We start from the raw sequence: 26,191 nt of genomic DNA, 5'->3' as shown, positions 1-26,191 counted from the left end.
TTCCTAAAGGTGGTTATCAATATTCATCCAGGGGTGCCATAGACTCTACTTTCTGTCAATGTTCAAAATGTATAAAACACCTTGTTGGATGGATGGATGGTTTTATTTCGTCATTGAACAAAAAGTGCACAATGAAAATGTCTTGATGGCATCAATCCAATGCAAAAGGAGCGACAGAATGCATACAGTAGGTGTTAGTTTATGTGGTATCAACAATCGAAGAGTAATCATCAATCACAGTTTAACAAAACTGTGTGGCTAATGTTGCATTCATTTTAAGTAGCTTATAACTCATAATAACTCTGTTTGTCTGTGTAACCTTGACAATTCTGAAGAGGACATTCAGAACTAACCCGCTTACTGATAACAACTCAATGCACAGGTCAGCATGTGTCACTTCGTTTCTGTTTTGTCTGCCTGAGTAATTTCCTCAACTGTTTTAGCACCAGCGGTGGACAGTAATGAAGTACATTTACTTGAGTACTGTACTTAAAGGACCACATCACCCATTTTCAATGGTACCATTTTCGTCTTCTCAGTCTTTGTCTCAGAGGGCTGTGAACAGTTCAGAAACCTACCTACCAGTGACATCACCGATGATGTCCCTGGTAGGCAGACTTCTAAACGGTCCATAGCCCTCGTCTGAGACACAGAGTGAGATGACAAAAATGGTAGCATACCATATTATAATGAGCATTAGTGAGGACCAACAATATAAAGATAGGTTGAAAATGGGTCAAGTGGTCCTTTAAGTACGTTATTTGAGTATCTGTACTTGAGTATTTGTATTTTTCTATACTTATAACTTTCATTCCATTATGTTTCAAAGATGAATATTGTACTAAGTTTTGACTACATGTCTTGGAAGAGAAAGGTATATTATGAATTAACCACAGTACTTAAGCAAGCAGCATTTCAAATAGTGAAAATAGCCTCTCTCTACAAGCTCACGACGTGTTTCACTATTATTGGGTTGAGTTACTTGAGTACTTCGTCCTGTTTATAGCTCCATCTTATGGTAAAGTGTATTATATCCCTGACCACCAGATGTCCTGCTGTGCTGCTGAGATGGAGCTGACCATTCTGTGTCTCTGTACCTCTCCATGCTGCAGGAAGAAAATACTCGGCATCTAACCACACTTCTTTCATGCAATGTACTAACTGTACCATTGTTAAAAAAAGAAAACACTGACATACTGGTCATTGTGTCTCCATGGTACTGGTCAATGTGTCTCTATATACATTATACACACACAACATTTTCACAGCACCATAGGAAGCACCATTGAAGACATGGAAGCACCATAGGAAGCACCGTAGAAGATAGGGAAGTACCATAGGAAGCACCATAGAAGACAAGGAAGCATCTTAGAAGACAAGGAAGCATCTTAGGAAGCACCATAGATGACAGGGAAGCACCATAGGAAGCACCATAGATGACAGGGAAGCACCATAGGAAGCACCCATAGTTATAATATATCTAGAGGGCGGACGGCCCCGCCCCCACCTATTCATTTCAATGAAAGTTGCTCACAAGCGCACAAAGCACTGTTTGCACCCCAAAGTACCTCTACTTCCTGCATAAGTTTGAGCCAATAGAGCAGGCGCACTGGCGTTTCAGACAATAGAAGCATGCGCAGTAGGGTTTTAAATGCGGAAGTCTTGCAATCCCCGATTTGACCACCAGGCGACGGAAGCTTCACTGTTCTACCACGGTTCTGGGGGCTTGGAAGCACCACAGAGGACAGGGAAGCACCATTGGAGGAAGCACCATAGATTTAAGGGCAGCACCACAAACGTATTCATGCGTGCCGTACACACAGAGGCATGAACCATACATTGTCCCTGTAGCCACAGACTGACCTTCCCCAGAGACTGCTTGAGGCTAGATTGACATAAGAAAGGCTGACATGCCTACAGGCTATTGGCTGGTCAGGTGTGTGTGTGTGTGTGTGTGTGTGTGTGTGTGTGTGTGTGTGTGTGTGTGTGTGTGTGTGTGTGTGTGTGTGTGTGTGTGTGTGTGTGTGTGTGTGTGTGTGTGTGTGTGTGTGTGTGTGTGTGTGTGTGTGTGTGTGTGTGTGTTGCTCACCCTATAGGCCTTGACAAACCGCACAAACACTGGGAAGAAGACAGAAGGAGGCGTGGTTTTGGCATTCTCCCCATAGAACTTCACGGCTTCATCAAAGGCATCCTTCCAAAGACAAGACAAAATCAGATGATAAAACCCATAAAACATCATAAGATACTGACCATGATACTGACCATGATACTGACTTGATAATGACCATGATACTGACATGATTATTACGATGTAACACCTTCCTCAACAATATGAGCTGTTATTACATTATGAACTGTTAATACATTATGAGCGGCTACGTAAGGATCTTAATGTTAAATTATGCAAAAATCTGTTATGTTATGCGCTCATGATTTGATTACATTATGAGTTTTTATTACATACATTTAGGTTATTACATTATGAGCCGTTGTTACATTATGAGTTGCTACACTCATTGAAAGCGCTTGCAGATACGGTGGCACCCCTTCCTGTTAAAAGACAAGTAAAAGGGAACCTCAGATAAGGACATTTGGGGCTGGGCAAACAGAAGGTCACCTGTGCAATCTTGGCGTCGTCCTGAAGCTTCTTAAGCTTGCCCTCATTCTGTGCGATGAAGTCTTTGAGCATGGTGTTGTGACCGTGCATGCTGTACTCTCTCTTGGTCAGCTCCAAGCCTCGCTGTAGCTCCCTCACATCTAGGAGGACATTCTCCAGCGACACTGACAACAGACAGGCACAAATAGAAACACACAGACGATGAATAAATACATTATCGCCAAGTTGAACAAAATATACAGGAATTTGTCTTTTGTGCCATTGTGATGTACTGACAACTTTCACAGTTTCACAGCAGATGTTGACATCCTTTCTTTAACCACATGATTCCCTAGTGTCCCTATTCTGGGCATGTAATACTGTAATAGGCAACCTCAGTTGATTTTAAGGTTTAAGAGGCAGCTAAAAAGACACTTTTATGACCTTGCTTTTAAATGATTTCCTACAGACACTTTTATTTCACCCTCAACTAGATCCCCCATTTTATTGTTGTTATGTTTCATTTGACCTTTGTTCTAATTTTAATGTAAAACACTTTGAACTGTTCTAATTTTAATGTAAAACATTTTCAACTGTTGTAATTTTAATGTTAAACACTTTGAACTCCATATATTATGTTTGAAAGGTGCTCTATAAATAAAGATTATTATTATCACAGTATATACAAAGCAAACATTAGTCAAAAATAGGCAAACATTCACCAAAATATTAGAAGACATTTGGTGTAGAGGGGGAAAAGGGACCACTAGGGGTAGTAGTTAGCTTAACTAGGAGTCCATCTGTGCTGTATATCAGTGGTTCTCAAACTTTTTCATGTCAAGGACCCCCAAAATGTTATGTAATTGGCCACGGACCCCCATCTCAAAATATATTGCTCCAGGGACCCCCCAGAAGCAAAGATTTGAGTTAAAAATGGTCGCTTTAAAATATATATATATATATTCAAAGATTTGTACATTAATGTTCATGATCTTTTTTTAAATAGCAGATCTACAAGCTCATAGTGCGGCATGAAGTGACGCACTATGATTTTTTTGTTATCGTGACAATTCTTTGAATATTTATATTTTCAAAGCGAACATTTGTAACTCAAATCTTTGCTTCCGGGGATTCTACAAATGTCTTCTAAATCCTAACAGTTCAGAAGACATTTTCTGAAAATGTCAGTGGCACTCAGTGCCGCGCTATGAGTTTGTATATCTGCTATTTTTGAATAGCCAAAGCATAAAATAATGGTTAAAGTGGTTACACAGATGCGTTCCCGGTTTTAATGGGTTAACTAGGAGTCCACCTGTGCTGTATAACTCACCTGCTGCAGCTTTCTCCACGTAATGCACCTCATTGTAGAAAAGAGACACTTGCTGGTATTTCTCCTTAACTACGTTAGCTATGTAATGCAGCAGTGTCAGCTTACGGTCCGTTGACTTGGTGTCGAGCAGCTGTGGAACATAAAAAAACGTTCCGTGAGATGAGCAGCAGGATTCTGTAATGAAAACGTAAATCTAAGAGGGCAGGAAGAAGTAACTTACCAAGTCTAAGCTTTGTAGCTTGAAACCATACACCGCTCCTCTTTTGCTGCTGTTCATGTAGTTTCCGAGTGCCAAGATAATCTAAGGAACACATAAAACAATTAAAATGACTCACCAATGCATGTTATTCAACACATCATTAAGTGTCTAGGTGCAGGACAAATGAAGATCAACATAAAATAAACTAATATTGCCAAATCTGCAATAAACAAAAGAACATAGAATATACTACCAGCTTGAGGACTATTATTTGATCTTATGTTACTATTCAGCACATCAAACTGATATACATAAATACACTTACCTCTAGGATTTTCTTTAACTTCTGGGAGGACTTGATAGAGACAGACGCTGCAATGATTGCATGAAGTTGCTACAGGGAAACAAAGTGAAGGATATTTTAAAAATGGTGGAAAATTTAGAAAAAAAGGGCAATCTCAGTAAACCTCCCTCCCAGATGATCATCCTAACCACACAAAATCTGGTTGCCTAGACATAACCATCTCTCACTGTTCGCAGTCTTCAGACAGTGCATGATGGCTTAAGGGAATTTGCAGTGTTTTTACTCATTTGGGGTTTTCACAATAACATTGTAAGAGATTTGCGAGGGATTAATTTTCAATCAATGAGGTCTCGTCTCTAAAAGGGAACTTTTCTACGGGCTCTCTAGCCTGTGCTTACAAGGCAGAAGACCTTTCACAGTAACTATGGTTTCAGGACACAAAACCGAAAGCTACAACCAGTTCCGGATAGGGGTGGGGGAGCAGCTCCCCCTACAGAACAGAAACTGCCTGCCTGGAATTACACTCAAAAAGGCAGCTATGGAGGGGGTGTGTTTTTGGCTAGCAACTTTTAAAATATGTTTTGAGGTAAATTAAAGGTTAATTGAATTATTGAAAAGTAGTAAAAATAGTGTGAATATTTTCATCCTAGAAACTAGTAAAGGAGAAACGTATAGTTACTTATACTTATGTAACATTAAGCAGAGGACTGAACAAAAAGAGCCAAAAAAGCCCCTGGGCCTTACCGGTGTCAGCATCTGGATGCTCTCAGTGAAGTTGCCAATGAAGGCCATGATGGTCATTTTCTGCATGACCCGCTCAATCTTGCTAAACTGCATCATGAAGCGGTCCTCATCTGTCAGGCTCTCCACGGGCTTGCGCTCCTTCTCAAACTGACGGAAGACCTTGATCTCATGATCGGTGGGCTGGAAACGCATGAGACACTCCACAAAGTCCACCGGCAGGGTGCGTAGGTCAAACCTGATAGGAACAAGGAAACAAGAGGGCATCAAAGAGCAGTTGATATGACAGAGCTCCAGATACGCAGCAGTTTATATAGGTATGGTTGTAAATACACATACAAAAATGCACACATGAACAAAAAACATGGACAATCACATACGCAAAGACATGACTACTATATGTTGTTTTTCAACACAAGAACAGAAGGGTTTTTTCCACTCTAAAAGCTCTTACAGTTGAATGGCCTTGCAGATCTCCTCAGGCGCCTTGCCGACTTTCCTGAGTGTGATAGCCATGTTCTTTGCCCTGTTGGAGTCCAGCAGAGTCACTTTGGAGGGCCCCTTCTGGATGACCTTCTGTTTGTTCATGGTTACGTCAATGGCTGGACCCTGCGCCTTAGTCTTGAACATCTCCTCAAACTCATCTACATTCAGGTCCTGAAAGGCAACACTTAAATATTATTGCTAATATATTGTGCCTAAAGAAACAAAATGCTGTTATGAGTACAGTAATGTGTGTGAGGACGAGGACGGTAAACGTCATTGTCCCCCGAGGGGAATATTGTCTCGGATACGGTGATACAGTACACTGCTTCACATAAACAATTTATCAAAAACATGACAAGAATTTGACACGGTACAAGACAGTTGCTTCACATAAAAACATCTTAAAACATAAAAGAGAGACATTTGACATATACATACATATTTAACATTAACAGCATGACAACTTAACCTATTTTGGGCAGGAACCCCTATTTGTAACTATACCTTTCAAGACAGGAACCCCTTTTGCTATGTACAGTATATAGCAACATATTTGTTTTGTAATTTTTGAATACATATTTGAAGTTTTTCAGAAAAGGCGTTTTTAGAATCGGCCTCAGGTCTAAATGGGTTAAAGCCGTTAAGAAGTGCTAGGTGCTTATTATGTACTGTACCATTACAGTTCAGTAGCTTGTTGGAGGCTGTAACAAATGATAGCTTCAAGTGGTTTGATTGTGGGCTGCAACTATTGATTGTTCTTAGCGATTATGCTATTGATTTTTTTATTTTTTTTATTTAAGTGTTTTTAACCCATTCAATCTAGGAAAGCATATGTGTTCATTTTATATTTTTTAGATAGACAGAAAACTGTTTATTTAGAAGGCATTTTTAGAATCGGCCTCAGGTCTATGGGTTTAAAATATATATATACATGTATCGAAGTGAACATTTTTGATACTCAACTAAATTGATTAGTGTGATTAACCACTTATGCCCCTTTTTATACTACTACTTATACTATAAACAAATAGAGAAAATAGCTGATCTACAAGCTCTTGCCTTGCTTTGAGACACATTGTGAGCTTGTAGATCTGCTATTTTATGTGTTTTTGAAAAACAATTATATATATATATATATATATATATATATTTTTTTTTTTAAAGAATACATCGATTAGTGCAATTATCTGCTGCACCCCTAGCTTTAATTGCACATTGGCACACAGAGCCAGAGAGTACACCATAAATTTGCCATCAAAGGAACGATCCTCATGAAAGAGTAAATTAATAACCGTGTGATTAACCTCAGGACAACTCTTACCTCAAGTATCCTCTCATCGTCGATCTCGTTGAAGACGGTTCCGTTGATCTGGTTGGGTTTCAGGGCCACCCAGTTGAAGACGGGCATGCGGAACTTGGTCTTAATGGGTTTCTTAATCTTGACGGCTGGATAGGACACACAAAGGAGTTAGTCATCATTTTCTAGTGCTGGAGCACACTTATGTACACACACAGGGATGGGCGCACACACATCGTGCAGGTAATTTGGTGGAGGGGTAGACAGGCATCCAAAAAGTGACGACACATGGAGATGACTCCCTCTTCCGCTAGACCCTGTGTCCGTCTAATCGTGTCATGATCATTTTGATTGAGCCGATTTTACCATAATCATAATTATTAAATAATTGCATAGTGTGATTTTTTTAAAGGTAAAACCTACTCTTTTCTGGTGGCATACCAGGTCTTTCAATACTAACAAAGCAAATCCTTTTTTAAGTCTAGATATCTTGCAAGGCGGTGATAAAAAAAAAGGTATTTAAGGTGCATAATATGCACCTTAAATACCTTTTATCGCCACCTGGTGAGGCATTTCAGCCCTGGCACTCTGACAGACTATTATAATAAAGGGATTATGATGCCTGCATGGCTCATTCCCTGGCTCATTCCCTCAATCCTAATGTGGAGTTGTGCCTCACCATGGTAGGCTGGGTGCCACACAGCTGGGGTGTTAGCGGGGCAGAGAGATAAGGCAGTGGCGAACAGCATTCCAAATTTGCGTAACACTTGCCCTATCTCTTACTATCATCTGCCTGCCATAGCACGACACTGTGTCTCAGCATGCAGCCACAACACTTCCAGGCATTGCAAAACTCACTCTCACACACACACACACACACACACACAGTACACCAAGGTGTGAGGGGAAATCGTGCAGGATTTTGAAATATTGTATTTTCAGAGTTGCGTTATCATGATTTCACACTGTAAATGTTTTATGGCTAATATTTATGTGCGAGATAAAATAGCAGAGTGTGTGAAAAGTAAATTCATAAGCTTAAAATATATGCATTGTGGGACTAGCGTTTTCATGTAGTGTTTAGGAGAAGAGAATCGCTGACATTTTTTTTATTCAAACAAAAGCCATCTGGGTTGTTTAGAAACGGCCAGGGGTACTTCAAAGAGAGTGCATGAGCGTTTAACTTCACGCATGGCTACGGAAAAGTCTTCAGCATTGAGTGGCCAACAGCATGAGAGGTTTTCTCCACATGAGAGGCTTGTTCCTGTATGTTCAGAGACTGAAAATACAAATTTCCAAACTTGTGGCAAAGGGAATGAGCGGGGAAAGAAAAAAAAAAGAGAATACTCATTACAAAGAAAAACCTACAGAACAGTTTGATGGGTCCCTCTGGTTGACAGAAAGACAAGAAAGAAACGGGTCAAAGAGATATCATTAAGGATTTCAAGCCTAATTTATACTCCGTAGTACAATGGTGTTGCTTGCTGACAATAACTTATTTTCAGCAAGTGACACCGTTGTGTGATGGTGTATAAATTAAGCTTCAAAGAAATTAGGACAGCTTATACATACATGCCTCAGACGTACATAGTCCAACCACGCTTTCAAGATGAAAATCCTAACACCAATACCAAGAGGTCTTAAGTCCAGTGCCAAAACAGCTGATCTACAAGCTCACAACGCATCGCACTTATGCGTTGTGACAGGCTATTTCCGGTGTGAGATACCATCATATAACTAAGTATAAATCAGGTCTGACATTCAGTATTTTGACTCAAAGATGTAAATTTATGAATTCAGCCTCAGACCATTTATTCAGTGAGTTGAACGGTCATCTACTTACTTACGATAAAGTACTCCTTTAACAGTTTGGCTAAGGTCACGTTAACAGACACAGGCAAACAAATTGCTCACTCAAGCACATTCACACACACACACACACACACACACACACACACACAGACAAAACAGTTACATTAAGGTCTCTCAGTCAGTGTCTGACTATCTCAACCATCATTAGTCATACTGTTGCTCTCAAGCAGAAACCTTCTATCTCTATATTTCAACTTTTTGTTTTGTGAATGAATGCCCTACTTTGTCATACATGAGTGTCGCTCAAAAACAGCAGAAATTAGCCGATCTACAAGCTCACAACATGTCGCATCGCGCGAGCTTGTAGATCTGCCATTTTCGCTAGTTTCAAAACATTTTGAAAGTGAATGTGGTTAACTATGTCTGTGGGTTTTATACATCGTTTAACCAATGAAAAGTATTAAGAGCTTGTGACAATATAAATACATTGGATCCATTGGAAAGCAGGTTATTTTCTTCCGTTTCCTGAAAAGTAACAGTTTTGGACATGCAATGTTTCAGCCCGACAACCACAATATCATGTGAGCAGCAGAATCAACAGACCTGAGTCACACTGCCACAGGTCCCATGTGACTGACAGACAGGAAGCTAAATGACCTTGTGGGCCCACACACACACACACACACACCTATTCGTATTTTAAGTACTGCTACGCCACCATATACTTGTCATACTGATGAAATACCGTTGGCACATTATCAACATCAGTTCACAGTTTCAGTTCAAGTTCAGCCCACGGAAAGAAATATGACGTGGTTATCTGAAACCAACCAATGCCTGCATTCAAAGGGAACCGTCTAGTTTATCATAACGTTATCTTTTACTGTGTGACACATAACGTTATCTTTTACTGTGCAACGCAATTGTGATTCTCTCACACACACACACACACACACACACACACACACACACACACACACACACACACACACACACACACACACACACACACACACACACACACACACACACACACACACACACACACACACACACACACACACACACACACACACACACACACACACACACACACACACAATGCAGGAATCTTGACCACGGGTGACCTCACCTGCCAACCCAGAGTTCATGATGACGGTGGGGGTGCCACAGCCGGGTAGCGGAGGGGCCATGGGCGGAGGAGGGGGAGGGGGCGGGGGGGCTGAAAAACCAAGGCCTGGGGGAGGAGGTGGAGGAGGAGGAGGGGGAGGTGGGGGCTCCACCGTGGAAGACGAAGGTCCATTTGCCACTGGAGGATGAAGAGGAGAGGGAGGGAAATGAGAGAGAGAGAGGTTGACATGAAAGAAGAGAAAACGCATATCGAGAATAAAAAATAAACCTTTTTTAATTAAATTCTATGATCAATCTCATTTCAACTACCTCGCTGACAGACTCATATGTACAAATCTATCATTTATATGTGTGAATGAACTAAGCTCAAGCCAACGCTGAACCTACCGATGCCGTTCATTGGGGGTGGTGGGGGTGGAGGTGGAGGGGCGGGCATGCCCGGGACCCCTCCCACGTGGTTAGGGCTGTAGTTACCCCCTGGCACACCTCCAGGCACGCCCACCATACCGGGCACCAGGGTGGCACCGGAGGGCGGCGAGGGCAGGATGGAGATGTCGCCGTCGCCCTTCTTGTGGATCCTGATGGTGCCCTGCTTCTCCAGCTCGTGGATCTTTTTCTCCAGATTGCTCTGCCGCTGGATAGCCGCGTCCTTGTCCTTCACCACCTGCCGCAGCGTGTGCACCTGCGTGCTGGCGTCCTTGTACACTTCCTGTTTGGGGGAAGAGGCGTGTGACAGGAAATTATCAGTTGTATGGAGCACTTTGTAAAAAGAACTGGGAGGAAGCCAAGTCAAGTGCTGTTAAGATAGCATCCTTATTCTGGGCATGTCATAATAGGCGAACATAATTTTGGCGGAAAATAGGGGAAGATTTGCCGAAAATATCAGCTCTACAAGCTCACAATGCATGCGTCGTGATGCGAGCTTATAGATTGGCCATCTTCGGCGAGGCGATTTGGTTATGTGAAAACTACAACCCTTACTTCCTGTTGTTTAGCCGCTACCCTCGGTGGCCATGAGTGACATTGCTGTGATCCTGACTTCAGAAAATATCAATCAGGTTGATTTAATGGCTGCCATAGACCATATGGACACTCCAGGCTGATGCTTGCCCATGACATGCATCATGGGAATTGTAAGAACACTGATTGTCTCTGTCAATATGGGCTGTATCATAAATATGGCCGTTTCTACAGACTATGACAACCATCAACCAATTAACTGAAATGCACATCAAAACCATGATTCTGTAGCTTCCCTTTAAGGACAGATATGTACATACGGTTTTACAACATTAAGGTATATGTATGTAATAATTGATGCACACTTTGCACAGATTCATGCGCATGTTCATGCATAGAGCAATGTATGGTAAATACAGTAGAGGTATTTTAAAATGTTGCTGTTGTTGTATGTTCTAACTGGCATTTAAAACAGTACAGAAATAAAGGTTTATAATGGTAAACTACTGGAAAAAATATTACTAGCGAAATAATTCACCGCTTATTTCTTTCTGCGTGGAAATGGCGTTCCCCCCAGCTTTACTGTAGATTCTACTGTTCTACAGTGTAGAACAAGTTTTGGGTGTTGTGCGTATTGGCTCTGTGCATTAATTATAGGCTAATGAGTGATTATGAATCTGACCCTGATGGATTCTAGGTCCTTGTTCCTTTGCATCAACTGCTTCTCCAGCTCCACGATCTTGTACATGGCCTCATTCTCCATGTCCTGCAGCTTCTCCGTCATCTGGGACCACCAACAACAGACAGCAGAAAGGGAAAGGTCATACAGAGATATTGACAGATATCAACAGTTAAAACAAGAAGGAAAGATTTGGGTCATGGCAGCAACCAGGTTGGAGATGTTGGGACTGGGAACCTTGCTGGTTCACATCCCAGCGAAATGCTGGGTTTCCAACGGGAAACCCAGCTGCACCCGCTCGCTTGACAACTACTGAGGTGCTCTTGAGCAAGGCACTTGACCCCCAGCTGTTGCACTGTTGGAGCTGCTAAACGTCCAGGGGTAGTGGACTGTGGCTCTCAGGTGTGGATGTGGGCAACTGTAAGACATTGCTGATAAAGAGCATGTGTACCGTGTGAGTGAGTGAGTGAGTGAGTGAGTGAGTGAGTGAGTGAGTGTGTGTGTGTGTGTGTGTGTGTGTGTGTGTGTGAGAGAGAGAGATTGAAACAGGCTTAAATTGAGGAGCACAAGATAAAGAGCTAGTGTGACAGAGCTTTAAACGGACTGCGTTACACCTCACTGGTGTTGACACCGTTGCACCAACGTGCCACGGCGCTCTGGACGGCGGTACACTCAGAGGTTGTGCAGGGAGTAGATAGGAGTGTTCAAATGAAACGTACATGTGACATGTTCTCCTCGAGTTCTTCCACCCTTTCCAGGGCTGCGTTCTTGGTCTCGGCATCCTCCAGGAGGGCTCCCACATCAAACACGTTATCCAGGTAGGCCTGGATCTGAACCTGCAGCTTGTCGCTCTCCGTGTGTTTCAGTTTCTGGAAAATAAGAGTGAAATGAACAAACATGCAAACGCATGCACAAGAAACTGCACAAAGAAGCAGAGAGAGACATAGGAGGGGAGAGAGAGAGATAGATATGGGGTGACCATTGATCAAGCTTTCTACAGTCGAGCACTGGAGAAGAGTTTACAGAATTGACCGCTTTTCTAAATTCATGGAAAACTCTGTATTGACCGCATTGCTGTGGTCGCGGTCACCGGGGAGCTGTAATGAGAATCTATGCTTCAGCGCTGAGCTATCAAAGTGAGAGAGTGGGGGAGAGAGAGAGAGAGTGAGAGAGAAAGAATTGTGAGTTCTGGCGCATGCCTTCTACTCACATCTAAGTACTCATCCAGACCCAGCTTGGTGTAGTCAAACTGTAGGTGAACTCTGAAGTTCATGTCCTCTACCGAGTGTACCACAATGTTGATGAACTGCATGCATGCCACCTGGGGAATCAGCAAGGACAAGTACAGGAAGGGGAAGAGGTTGTCAAACAGCTCAAGTCAAGTCACATGGATTTGTATAACCCATGATCACTTCTCGTCTCCAAGTCACTTAGTCTCAAAAGGGCTTAAAAGTACCACATTTAACAAAGGAAACAAAACAACACCCACTGTTCTCTTTAGATGCTCCAAAGAAGAACTCCCCCCAAAAAACGGGAAAAGAAAAGAGACCACAGCGGCATTCTTTTTATAAGATTATCACTGAAGTAGTTTTGCTTTTATTTAGACAGGACATAGTGGAGAGACAGGAAATTGAGTGAGTGACTAAGTTAACAAAATAAAATCAGTGTATGATTTTTACTGTATTGACGTAATCAATAGTGCAACTCTGTACTTGACAAACAGCTATTGCGCTGTAACTAGTAAATGTTTCAGGGCCCTGGCAATGATTTATTAATGGATAATTGATTTATGTGGCCAGCCTGTGACATCAGTCATCTATGACAAATCTATGACGTAATACTCCAAATTTTGACAATATTTCAGCACGATCAGAGCCCCTTTGATATATATGAAATAAGTGAGTGGAGGAACTTCTGTGGCCTACTGACAGTGTGCACAAGACATTTTGTGCTGACCGGTCCTGCGGTTTGTGAGATTAGCTCAGAACACACACACCCTCTTCAAAACTGCTTATAAAAGGATCTGCATAAGGAAATCAGCAAATCAGCTAATTCCGTGACATTGGCCTTCTTCCATGGAGGCTGTATAAACAGATCAAGGGGATCTCTTCCTCTCCTAATATTCACATCGGAGCACTGGCATCCATTCCCTTCTCCAGAACGCTAGCTTAATGAACTTCCTGTAAGAAGCTCAGAGTTGTCTCTGTGCGAGATGCCAGCTCTGACATATCTGTTTGCTTTCGTGCTGCTGTCAAACGACTGGCGTCCTACCAAGGGCTTCAGAGCCGACTTGTGACTTGTGGCACACAAGGACTATTCAAACACAGCATCTGTTGGCCCTCTCTCACCAGCTAACTCACTCACACATGCACGCACACGCACACAAATGGAGACACTTAGCCGGAGAGGCATATTGGGGGAAATTATGTATAACTGGCACTCTTCTCACACAGCGTCTTCCATTCATCTCTCCTAGGGTAATTAGCAGTAATCAGCGCCGAAACAGACTGCTTGGCAAGAGTTCCTCACACAGGGCTGCACTCGTTCGATATGCTACGCTGAGGTTTGTGCTGTGACGTGGAAGTCCGCAGGGTTCGTGTAGCAATCGATAGCCATTAGCGTGCGTGATTGTACCATAAAGTCGATGTTGTTGTCCTCATTCTTGAAATGCTCCATTAGCTTCTCAAACCGCTGCGTCTCCACACACACCTGCAAAGCAAAACACGCATCATTTACTTATCCACTGCTTCCATTGGTGTGAGAAGGAACACACATTATTCTATGCCATCAAATTGGTCAATTTATACAGCTAGCAACCCTGACCCCCAATCCTTCATTTTTGTTTTATATGAACCATGACGCAAGCTCCCTTAGTTAAAGCGATTCTAGATTTCCTCTTTCATTTCACTACTCCCTATACACAATGTCTCCAGACACCTCCCCCCTCTGGCACCACTGGCTTTAGAACAGGCATGACCTATTTTCCCCTCCTGTCTGTGATTACTATACAGTTTCTACAGGAGAGAGAAAGAGAGAGAGAGAGAAACAGACAGACAGACAGAAGAGAGAGATTGAGAGTCAAATAAAGCATCGAGACAGAGATGCTCTGCAGTTCAAACACTGCTCAGAGGCAATGCAGAAGAGACAGGGGGATGATTAAAGACCGAGGAGGAGGAAGGACGGGCTTGTATCCATAGACCTCTGTGTAATGCTTTGTGCCATAACCTGTACCCTGTCGCAAGAACCACCTGGCATGCTTCATATGAGTGAGTGAGTGAGTGAGTGAGTGAGTGAGTGAGAAATCTTCATTTTAATTAACATCAAGCCTTAATTAAACATTCCTTGTATTTAAACAATCAATGTGTCATGGTGAGAATATTATATTTTGAAATAATGTGTCACAGTTAGTGGTTCCGATTGTCATATTATCAGTCCATTTCAGACGTGTTGGACCCATGTTGGAACTTTCCCTAAACCTTGTTACACATGCCAGTGCTGTTGAGAGTAGCCTAATATTCAATATTTCATTCTGGGGTGTAAATATTGCATTAACTGCAGTCGGCCCGCCGTTTCCGAATCCAGCCTACAAATTGGAGTGCTGTTAGCACCTACTGTCAGAAACTCCTGCTTCCTTCTACGGCAGCCAGAAATATCTCACACAGACAGGCAAAGGTCAGACGAGGCTGTCTATTACCCTTCTCCCTCCCTCTGTTGTGCAGACTTTGATGTGGTTGCCAAATCCGCTCAACACAAACATAACCGTTTTTCCCCCTTGGAACCGGCGAGGTCGACCGGGCCTCCTGCGCTACGCGGCCCAACCTGTGCCTGTGAGGTATTGACAAAGCGCTGAATTGCATTCCTAGATGCTATCCACGTTTAGGAATGACGGATCCGACGGTCTCATGTCTGCCTGGGCCGCATTCCTCCTGCCTGAGTCACTGTTTGAAATTACACAGCTGAGATATAATAACACATCCCCTCCGACTGCCTCAGACCCCCGTACCTCCTTAAAGTTGTCGAATGCAGAGAGAATAATTTCATGGCCGCCTCTCACGAGACAAACTGCCGCCAGTAACTCCAACACGAGAGCTTTGGTTCTGTGAAAATAAAACAGTGAAAATGAAAGCTTAATGTTGGTTAGGAAATGTGCCAATACTGCAACAAACCCAAAGTTAAAGGTGGAATAAACAAGACAGAGAGTCTAATTTATTCCTTACACCAATCTCTACATAGTCTATTATGCACACCAATTATTGTGTTTAGAGCAATTATGTATGTATATAACTTTTGAAATATTGACCAATGGCAAGAGCTTAAAAAAAAGAGAAAGAAACTTCTGTTGTTCTGATTGATGACAATGAACCCTGTACTTACTTTCATAGCATGAAAGTTGTTTTATTAGTTGTAGACTAACTGTGTATAAAACAGTTTCATAATACAACAGTCTGAGGAGGTTTCAAAATTCAACCCTCATAAATAATCCTTTCACACTCGCGTGCGGCAACGGGGTGTGTCAGTGATGTGTATGTGTGTAATCGGGACACCCTGTGCCTTTAGCTGATTCATTCGGGATTTCTCTGCCTGGATGAGACATCATTGACATAACCATTTATGGAAAATACCGAAGCCTCAGGACTTAAATTTTTAAACATTTGTGTATTTGTTTTATTATTTGCTCTGCTAAAAGAAAAAATATATATTCAATTACACATATTAACAAACATAAATGGCAGGCCGTGTAAAATGGGTCCATCTGTTGCCTGTCACAGCATTTATGTGCCAGCGGTAACCCCGTCTTGCCTGTCAGGATAAATGGGCTCTGGGCAGCGCTCGATGTTGGATAACTGCACCAGGGTGTTCAAAAGAGCAGGTGCTTTGGGTCTGGCAAGCAATAACAACAGCAGCAGTAGTGGTGGTAAAGCAGTCACCACAGCCACTCTAAACTCTAGGGTTAGGGATGTCTTCTGTTATCTAGAAATAACTTTGAACTATTAAAAACCTACCTGGGGTTCTTGTTGTTGAGACTTAGTGCAATTTCATTCACAGCGTGTGGGTGCGACATGACCATGTTGAAACCATACTGCAGCAGGACAAATACATTGAGAGAAGGAGAGAGAGAGAGGGAAGTAAGTGAATTAACAGAGAAAAGAAGCAGCGGCTATTTGATAAACAACTGAGCACCTCCTTTTACATAATAAAGTGGAAACCAGACGAACCAAGGAATTACGTAGGTCTCAACAGAAACATGGCAGCGGAACAAATTGGATTTGGCCTGAGATAGATGTGTACTTCAGCCCAATGGTAAACACAAACACACACACACACTATGCAAGGCTGGCCTGGGGTTTGGGGAGGCCTACAGCATCTTCTCACCTGGTAGTTCATGATGGCTCTGAGGCACATGATGCAGACATGGACATCGTCCTTCTTACACACCAGCCTGGAGTTCTTCAGCGTTCTCCGGCTGGGCAACGTGTTGCAGCTGAAACACAAGAGCAGATAGGGTAAACGCACAACTAAGTGGAGGGAGAAAGATTAATTAACTGTTGTTCTCCAACTTGAGAGTATGCAGTGCAGTGTGACCGAAAATAAATGTTCCAAGACCCGAGTGTTTCTGAATACAAACAAACAAACACAGACTAACACATGGCTTGGGTAAACAACACAAAAGCAGATGCCATTTGTAAGCTGCAGTCCCACATACGCGGAACTCCAGCCCCCCTCGTCTCCCTTCCAAAAGGCCATTAAATCTCTGTGCCACTTTACATTAACAGACACAAAGGCCGTATAATCTACGGCAGCACCAGGGACCACAAGGCTGCCCCCTTTCAATTGTTTTAATTTAACCATCCTACACAAAGATATCACTAACAGCTAGTATAATAGCAGCATGGCATTTGCATGCAGGACAGTGATCTCTGCAGCTTTGAGTGGACAAAACCAAGAGACTGGGCCTTTTTAACCCTCCTGGTGCAGCTCACGCTAAAAGCAGAGAGCCAGTGTAGTAGCGGTGCTCATAATGATTAGAGCAGGCTGGCGCTAAACAGGGTTTATTTTGAGACCCCTTTATCACGAGAAGCTTCCACCAGACAGAGTTCTGGGAAATAAACCGCCTCTTCAGGCTACAGATAGACACACTGATTCATGTCAGTTCTCATGCCTTGGGGCGTGACTCTGACTTGAGTCACGCATGAGGAGGCGTGTGTGTGTGTGTGTGTGTGTGTGTGTGTGTGTGTGTGTGTGTGTGTGTGTGTGTGCCTGTAAAAGACACTCCTGAATACAGCCATAGCTCTTTAGAAAGAGGCGGCCAAGGCATAATATAAGAGGATGATTTAATGTGGAAATGTGTTTGTGTGTGTGTGTGATTTTGGATCTGTGCGTATCTGTCTGTAGAGTTGCCTGTGAGCCTTTGTGTTTATGAATATCTGTAAAGGAAAAAGTGTTCACCAACATGAACGCAGCCGTTTCACCAGACAACTCTGCTGACAGAATTGGAACGCTGCCACGTGCGGTGAGCTAAAAAGAATACATCATCAAGGACCAAGCCTTGTACTTCAGCGTACAACTTAAGCTTTGGCACCAACTAAAAAGTAAACACTTGGAGGAAATGTATGTCTTATACGTTTCTTTATCGGTTGAATGGAATGATACAACTGTGGGGAAATGAGAAAGGTTTGATGTTACTCTAAAATACAAGATACCCCCAATTCTTGTTCTTGACTCTGCAAGACCATGATAACCATGACATCTATTGAGTAATACTACAAAAACTACGTCACTCGGAACAGAACTACAACTACAGGATAGACTAAAGAGTAGGGACTAAGAACACAAAGTACCCACTAATTAAACTAGTTAAGTACTTGAAGATAACACTAGTAAACCTGAGGGTGATAAGAGTTAACACTCGCTAACACCAAACAGCACTTGAGACATACCGTAGTATTTGAGAGCATCTTGGACAGGTCATTGTGCTTGGTGTCCTTTGAGGCAATTTTTAAGAAATAAATAATGCAATTGAATTCTTAATTTAACATCCATAAAAAGTAGCAATGTTTCTATATGTAGGACAATGAAGCAGATAGTGTTATTAACATCTTTGTTAACAAACTGAAAGAGCAAGCAGCAAAATAAATATATTTTTACGAGGCGCTACTTTACTGCCAAAAACTAGGCTAAATTCGGCACATAATGGCGGTGAGGGAGCCACACAAGCACCACACAGGCAGGGAGGCAAGAAACAAAAGCAGTCGAAAAATCTATTTGCTCTTAAGAGAGGATAAGTCCGTTTCAAGCACAGGAGGGGACTACAAATAACTACAAATAATTCAAATCCCTGACACAAAGAGTAGGACAAATAAGCTTGGCAGTGCTAGCAGGAATGCATAAAGTACAGTGAGGCAAGGGGAATGTGCGGGCCTCTCTCTGTGTCTGTGTGTGTGTGTGGGGGGGAGTCTTTAAAAACGTGCACATGTATATCAGGGTGTATAGTGTGTTTAAGGTGCCGCGGACAGCTTGGTGTGCTTGCACCATGAAGCTAAGACCTGCCTGCAGCTGAAGACTGGAAGGCAGAACAGTGGAGGACTATGGGAGAACACGAGGACAGAACACAGTCAGACTCACTATGAAATCTCGATATATTGCAAATACATGTTAAGATGAGGCTACAAGGGAAAATGTCTTAAACCGTTTCAAATTAAGTATTACCTTCTGTATTGATCAGTCAGTAACTAAAAACAAATCTATGCCGATGCAATGGAAAGCTTGCAGGAACAAAAGTGATTCAAAAATCATTATCTTCAATTGCAAATTGAGAACTCAACATGCATGCAACATGCAATATAAATTCATCAGGAGTTTTATATTAGTTAGTTAGTACCTCTGTGGTCTCTTAAAGTAAATCAATAGTTATTTTGAGCATGTATACACTAAGGCCTAAAAAACATTAGAAACATCCTGATAAAGACTTGAATGTCCATTTATCAATTGTCTGAAAGCTTTAAAAATCCTTTACTTTACGCTCAACCTTCACGATTACATTCTAATTTACAATGACAGTGTACTGTGTACGTATGCAAAAATCGTCTCTGCATACTTAAGATTTTACACCTCACACCACAGTGAATTAAATTCATATGGATTAATCCCCCCATCATGCATTAGGCCAGTTTTAGGTGGACACATGCTGCATGGTGTCAATGGTGTTCTTTGTGAACCATTCCTTAGAGCCAACCCGTTTAGACGGAAGGATTAAAGCTTACAGACGTCCATGGAGCACTGCACCAGGACATCAATGGAATGACAAGAGGGGATTAGGTTGTAGAGTCACAAGTAAAACATAATTGGATGAGATTTAGTTCCGAGAGTGAATATTAACATGAATTAACTGCTGCGTAATCCCATTGCATAGAATTAGGTATTAAAATGGTCATTGGCTTTTGAAAATGATTTTCTCCTTAGATCACGTGAACAGAAAAACCAATCAGTCATTGGGAAATACACATCATCAATGTGTCAGAGGTGTACACACACACACACACACACACACACACACACATATACATATATACTGTATACAGTATTTAGATGTTGGACCCTATACTGTATATACACAGTATATCAGCTGTTTTAGAAAAAATCTGAGCCTGTAGATCGGCTATTTGCACTATTTTTGAAAATAGGGCTTAAGTGGTTGAAGATTTGTATGCCTTGTGACCACATAAAAGGAGCTTTTTCAGACATCATTTGAAACATGTGACCTCTCACAACAATCACCATTCAGTCACAAGGCCCAAAATATCTGAAACAATACTTAGTGGGTAAGGGTTCGAAAGCCAGCTACACTTTCAACCAGTTCTGAGAAGGCACATAATTCGGATTGATTAAGCTCAGAGTCAAATAAATCTCTTATTGAATCATTTCACACCAAAGCTGAAGTCTGTTCCAAATGATTTAACTTAGTTTGAATTTATTTCTGTTGTTCTAGATAGAAGGCTAATGGTACGTTGTCATCAAGTGCACTAAAAGCTGTTCAACTGTTTTCCTCACTCTGTCCATTAACAAGTTACCCAACATATTCAATAAGGGATTCGATAAGCAGATAGAGAATATTTATTTTCAATAAAATCCTTTCCAACCCTGACTTTGTGTGTGTTATTACGCGCAGCTAAGCATTTCAGTCAGTGTGTGTGTGTGTGTGTGCGCGCGTGTGCGCGTGCGTGTGGGGTACCGTAACGTGGAGTGTCGGCCAGCGCGAGTGATGCCGTTCCCAGTGATGGGGGAAGGCAGGGTGCTGCTTCCTCCATGGAGGTCCTCTATAGAACGACTCCATGACTTGGACTTTTCCACCGAGTTCTCTGGGTTGTTTTCCAAGCAGTCACCATCAAACCTGTTGTACCATGGAAACAAAACAATGAGATCCACAAGCCACTGACTATACCACGGTTCAGCTGAAGATAAAGTAGATCAGATAGGATCAGAATGGTCTATCTATGTAAAATGCTTTTTATTTTTGCTCAGGGGAAGCTAAAATACATGGGAGTGATCAGTGAACAATTACATGGTTACATGACTACTTGAGGGACAATGAATCAGTCAACAATGAAAACAAGGGCCATTTAACTTCATCAATCGTCGCCTGCGCCTCATTGTTTCGATGTATTCATTATGATTTGATTGCTTTTTGACAATTAATAAATAGTGCTGCAGGTCATAAAATGTGCATAGTGCAGCTCTGCAGTGCTGATGACAAAGATTCTAAAACTGAATATTCATCCAGGCATGATAAAAGCGTAGTAATGTTACACACAATGAAATTCGAGAAAACAGCTGTCGGCTATATCTGTTTAAGCATCTTTCTACATTTAGGCTACTTTTTCCAATGGGTTTTTTATAGCAATTATTTAAACTAGACCATACCCGTAGGGGGATATGAGCACCCAAAGTGTGCAGTTTGGGTTATGCGGTGAGAACAGACAGTTTATCAGGGATCGAAAGTGAGTTTGTACTGTGTAGTGCAGTGGTTCTCAAACTTTTTCATGGCAAGGACCCCCAAATTGACACTTGTTAGCCCGCGGACCCCCATTTGAAAAGATATGCGAGGGACCCCCATAAGAGAAGATTTGTTTACGGCTGTAGCAGTGAATCTCAACCATTTTAATTTCAAGGTCCCCCAGTTTGACATGCATTAGGGCTACGGACCCCCATTTAACGGCATTTCTATCCCTTGGACCCCAGTTTATATGGTAAAATGTATGTTAATTTAACTGTGAGAGTGTACAAATGGAACCAAATGGACCCGTTAGAGTCCATTTGGTTCCATTTGTACACTGTCAGAGTTACAGACCCATAAGGGTCCATTTGGTGCCTAATCTATCATTTAGCTGGGGACCCCCTGGAACTCCCTCAAGGACCCCTGGGGGTCCCCGGACCCCACTTTGAGAACCAATGGTGTAGTGTGTACACGCACATCCCGTCGTGGAGGAACAGAACACCCACAAACACCCGCGCATATAAAGATCTAACAGGCGGAGCCGTTCCCCGTCGGCCGTTGCCAACACACACACGCGCGTGCGAGCCGTTGCGAGCGCGCACAAACAAACACACACACACACACAGGGCCGCTTCTCCCTACACGCACACTACGCAGGCTGCGTGGGGCCCCGCCCCACGCAGGGCCCCTACCCACCGAAAAAAAAAAAAAACGGACCCAATCCGCCCAGAACCGCGAAAAAAACGAACCCAATCCGCCCAGAACCGCAAAAAAAAACGCGTACCCCCGTGAAACATCGCGGACCCCATCGGCTGTTTTTTTTTTTCGTAAGGGTTCGTAAGCGAAAATAAGAAGTCAAGGCACTCGTACCCTGACTCGCACATCAACAATGGCTGCCGTTCGTCTTTTTCAGGCTGCGAACTCGCCACCTGATTGGCCAACTTTTTCTGTCAATCACAGAACGATGAGCCACGTTGCCATGTCCAGGTTTTGTAAGCGTGAAGTGGGTGTGAATTGGTTAGAGAAATGCGCAGTGCGCGGCTTTGTGTTTTTTCATGAAGCTGGTTGCTTGTTGATCGCGCACGATCTAGCGCTGCGTTTGGCCTTCTTTTCATAGACCTTTTTCATAGACCTTGTTGCTTGTAGGGTTCGTTTCGTTTGGCCTTGTTTTCATAGACCTTGCTGCTTGTTTCGCGCGCGAAACCTGGCAACGACACATGCGCAGTTTGATCTCCCAAGACACCACCCAAGACAGACAGACCGACAGAGGTTACTCTAATTATATGTAAGATGTCAAATTAATATTAGTTGAAAATGTACATTGCTGCTTTGTTACACAACGTCGTCATGTTCCAACAGAAACAACAGGGGGGACCCAAGGCAGAGCTGCAGCCGTGTCGAATGTAAACACTCTTTTTTTATGGGTTAACCATTAGAAACATGGACAGACCATAACAACATATGGCAGAGTTGAGGGGCAGAATAAAAAAGTTAACTGCGTGGCTCTTTGGCCCTGAATAGTGACCTTGTGGGTAATAATCACACCATCAGTCTATGAATAGAAGCCTATGGTTGATGTACCACACAGAGCAAATGTCTTGGTAATGGTGAAGAGTGACTCAGTGTTTCTGACAATCAGACAGCAGTGGTGACGGCCTGGTGAGATGCATCAGCGATGATGGAGAATGGCAGCATTGTGTTCATTGTCTGCACGGCATATAGCCGGTGTGTGTGTGTGTGGGGGGTATGTAGTGAAAGGGCTGCCGGTGACTTACGTGACGGCATACTGTGCAAAAGACAGATACTCGACCAGCACATCCAGGCCTTTGTTTTCTTCGTTTAAGAATTCCCTGACCCACCTGAGGAGAGGAAAAGATCGTTTAACCACGTTAACCCTGCCAATCCCTATGTTTGGCAAATTTAATAAAAAAGAAAATAAATTAAAAAAAAGGAACAATAGCAGATCTACAAGCTCACAATGTGAGCGTGTGTTGTCAGCTTGTAGAATGGCTGTTTTCACTATCCGTCGTATCATGATGTTTATACATAGGGCTTATAAGTTAATAGGATTCTGAAGTATGTTTATGGTCGGACTTAAACACGTGACTTATATTTTCTGATTACTGTCCCAGTTTCTGTGATTCTGCTCTTTCCTCCCAGATGGAGCTGATCTGCTTCAAAGAGACTTGGCAAACATTAGACACACAAGAAAAAGCGTACAAATGTACAAACAATTGCACGTAAAATCATTCACATAGGATCTCATTAATAGTCTGTTTCCCTCTCACATTCCCTCAAACAGAAACTTACATGCTCTCTTTCTCGCACACACACACACACACACACACACACACACACACACACACACACACAGTAGGGACAGCTGCCATAGTGATCAAAAGCTCATTCTCACCTTCCTCACCAGTGCTAAAGTGGGCCAACCATTCAGCACTTTCATTTTTATTCTGCACAGAAAAAAGCCAAGCTTTTCAGAGAAATTCTGCCAGTAATACAGCTTGAGATACACATATCTCTCCATATTGGAGCGAGGGGCTAAGTGCATCTACATCAGCAACGAGTCAATTTACAGGGGCCATGATTGCTTCAACAAGCCACGATTACTTCATCATTAGAGAAATTTGCAAAGCATAAACATAACGACATACAGGCGGGCCTCAAGGCAGGCTGTGGTAATGGCTATGGAGAAGGTAGGCTAAAACTCCCCCTAAAAGTCTGCTGGCTGCTCCGTTATTAGATCCCCTGTGGTGTAACTATATTGAGGCATGCAAGACTAACTAGCGCGTTCAGTAAAGTGGTGCCTGGTGGGGCTGTCGTGTGTTACAGCGTCCGGAGGTGTGACCTTGAAGGGCCACATGGTAATCATTACCACAGGACACTAACCAACAATCCTCCTATTCACCGCATGTAGCTGACCACTCGACACGAGAAATGACCAGCCTGGTCTGGAATCAGCAGTACCAGCAAACACAATCTGTCTATTATGAGGCCTGAATGATTAATTTCTTTTCACCTCTGGGGGGAAAAAAAAGATTATTCACTGTCTGTGGAGCCCTGCCTGTTCCCCATTCTCTCTCTCTCAATTCACTCTCTCTGCCCCCCCTCCCCCCATAGAATAAAAGATAATGCTTCATTATTTAATCTAGATTAGGTAGATTATGAACAAGATACACAGCTTTGCCCAGACGAACGCTCTCTGTCCCTGTGGATCCTGTTGTGGTTTGTTGTGGTTTGATGAAGTCCAGAATTAGAGCAAGGGCTCAATGATGTGTAGGGGCATGAGAGACTGCATTGTCACGAGTGTGTGTGTGTGTGTGTGTGTGTGTGTGTGTGTGTGTGTGTGTGTGTGTGTGTGTGTGTGTGTGTGTGTGTGAGAAAGAGAGAAATAGGACAAGAGACACTTTGGTGCATGCAACGTGCGTGTGTGGACAGGTAGACATGTATTGCATGCAGCAACGTATCTGACATCCTGTGACTCTTGTTTAACATTCTTCAGAATCTCTGCATCTTGTTGTGATGACATAACAGCAGTCCACCGTGGGGGTCACCAGGCCTCCCGTCACCACGGACCTCAAATCCCTCCCCTGTCATCTGGCACCAACAGCCTGCCTACAAACCAAGCCTACATTTCCCAACACGTAGGGCCACCGTGTCATTATCGATGCTGAGCAATCCACCACAGCACTTCACAATCAGGATCCCTAATCACGTAAACAGGGACCACTAGACCAAGACAAAAAGGGGTGAGACTCATTGGAGATATTGATCTTTACTTGAGGTGTGACGGTACTGTACGTCAGGGAGTTGAAGCAAGCTGAAGCATGTCACAGCTGAATTACCCCCGAAAGCGATGATACGTCTAATGTGCCGTTATCTGATGTGAAATCATTTTCATGCCATTCTCTCTAACCTGTATCACTCTAGAAAAGCACACATCAACAATGTATAAAAGCCAGAGGAACAACTACTAGAAATTCACCTTTATTCCCCCCTGAAGACATTGGATCTGTTCCTCCTTTTCTTCCCAAGCAAGCAATACGCTCGTTCACACAATATTTGATACACAAATAAACAACGCGATCCATTGTAAGCTTGTCAAAAATAAAATAGGGCTTCAGTGTTTAAACTGTTCTGCTATTTTGCTCAGGGGTCCCCAAGGACCGCTGGGGTTCCCCGGACCTCACTTTGGGCACCGGTACTTTGAAAGACGACATGCCTTTCTGTGTTATATTAAGCCAGAGGACTGAGGTGAATGGGGGGGATGGATGATGATGGCAGTGGTTAGTGTAAACGTCTGCGTCTCCGGGTGTCTGGAATGCCAGACTTTTCCCCCACAATCCAATACTGCAGGGTCTGGGAAATTCTCTCACAGCAGCCAATGCAACTCAACAGTGACTCACCCTATATGATTGGTCCGTAATGAAATTTCCAGTTCTCTCAGGACTTGGGTCGACTCCTGTACTCTCCGTCTGAATTTCTGGGGGTGAGGTGGGGAGGGGGGGGGGGTTGGTTGGGGGAGAAAGAAAAAGACAGGGGAGTTAATATTTCATCAGGCTCGTGCTAAGGTCTTAAATCAAAAGCGGTAGCACAGTGGTATTTTGGCTGGCCCCAGTGAGAGAATAGACAACTTATGTTGGGGGCAGACAA

At 42.9% G+C, this 26,191-nt stretch overlaps 1 protein-coding gene across 3 annotated transcripts in view; it reads right to left on the bottom strand.

Moving 5' to 3' along the window:
- fmnl2a (formin-like 2a) overlaps positions 1–26,191 on the bottom strand; it is a 67,713-nt gene that overhangs the window by 7,059 nt on the left and 34,463 nt on the right. For all 3 annotated transcript variants that reach the window (XM_080413107.1, XM_080413108.1, XM_080413106.1), the window contains exons 4-23: positions 25,945–26,021; positions 23,302–23,385; positions 20,765–20,923; positions 16,909–17,017; positions 16,539–16,615; positions 15,539–15,632; positions 14,170–14,244; positions 12,746–12,856; positions 12,255–12,404; positions 11,539–11,640; positions 10,284–10,605; positions 9,898–10,074; positions 6,978–7,102; positions 5,625–5,827; positions 5,174–5,408; positions 4,451–4,519; positions 4,147–4,227; positions 3,927–4,056; positions 2,618–2,781; positions 2,090–2,191 (exon numbers count right to left, since the gene is read on the bottom strand). In XM_080413107.1, coding sequence (XP_080269233.1) covers positions 2,090–2,191; positions 2,618–2,781; positions 3,927–4,056; positions 4,147–4,227; positions 4,451–4,519; positions 5,174–5,408; positions 5,625–5,827; positions 6,978–7,102; positions 9,898–10,074; positions 10,284–10,605; positions 11,539–11,640; positions 12,255–12,404; positions 12,746–12,856; positions 14,170–14,244; positions 15,539–15,632; positions 16,539–16,615; positions 16,909–17,017; positions 20,765–20,923; positions 23,302–23,385; positions 25,945–26,021 — 2,646 coding nt within the window. The remainder of the gene's footprint in view (positions 1–2,089; positions 2,192–2,617; positions 2,782–3,926; positions 4,057–4,146; positions 4,228–4,450; positions 4,520–5,173; positions 5,409–5,624; positions 5,828–6,977; positions 7,103–9,897; positions 10,075–10,283; positions 10,606–11,538; positions 11,641–12,254; positions 12,405–12,745; positions 12,857–14,169; positions 14,245–15,538; positions 15,633–16,538; positions 16,616–16,908; positions 17,018–20,764; positions 20,924–23,301; positions 23,386–25,944; positions 26,022–26,191) is intronic.

Source organism: Gymnoscopelus braueri, assembly GCF_963280865.1.
Source record: "Gymnoscopelus braueri genome assembly, chromosome: 18".
NCBI lineage: Eukaryota > Metazoa > Chordata > Actinopteri > Myctophiformes > Myctophidae > Gymnoscopelus > Gymnoscopelus braueri.
This window is presented reverse-complemented; position numbering and strand designations above follow the sequence as displayed.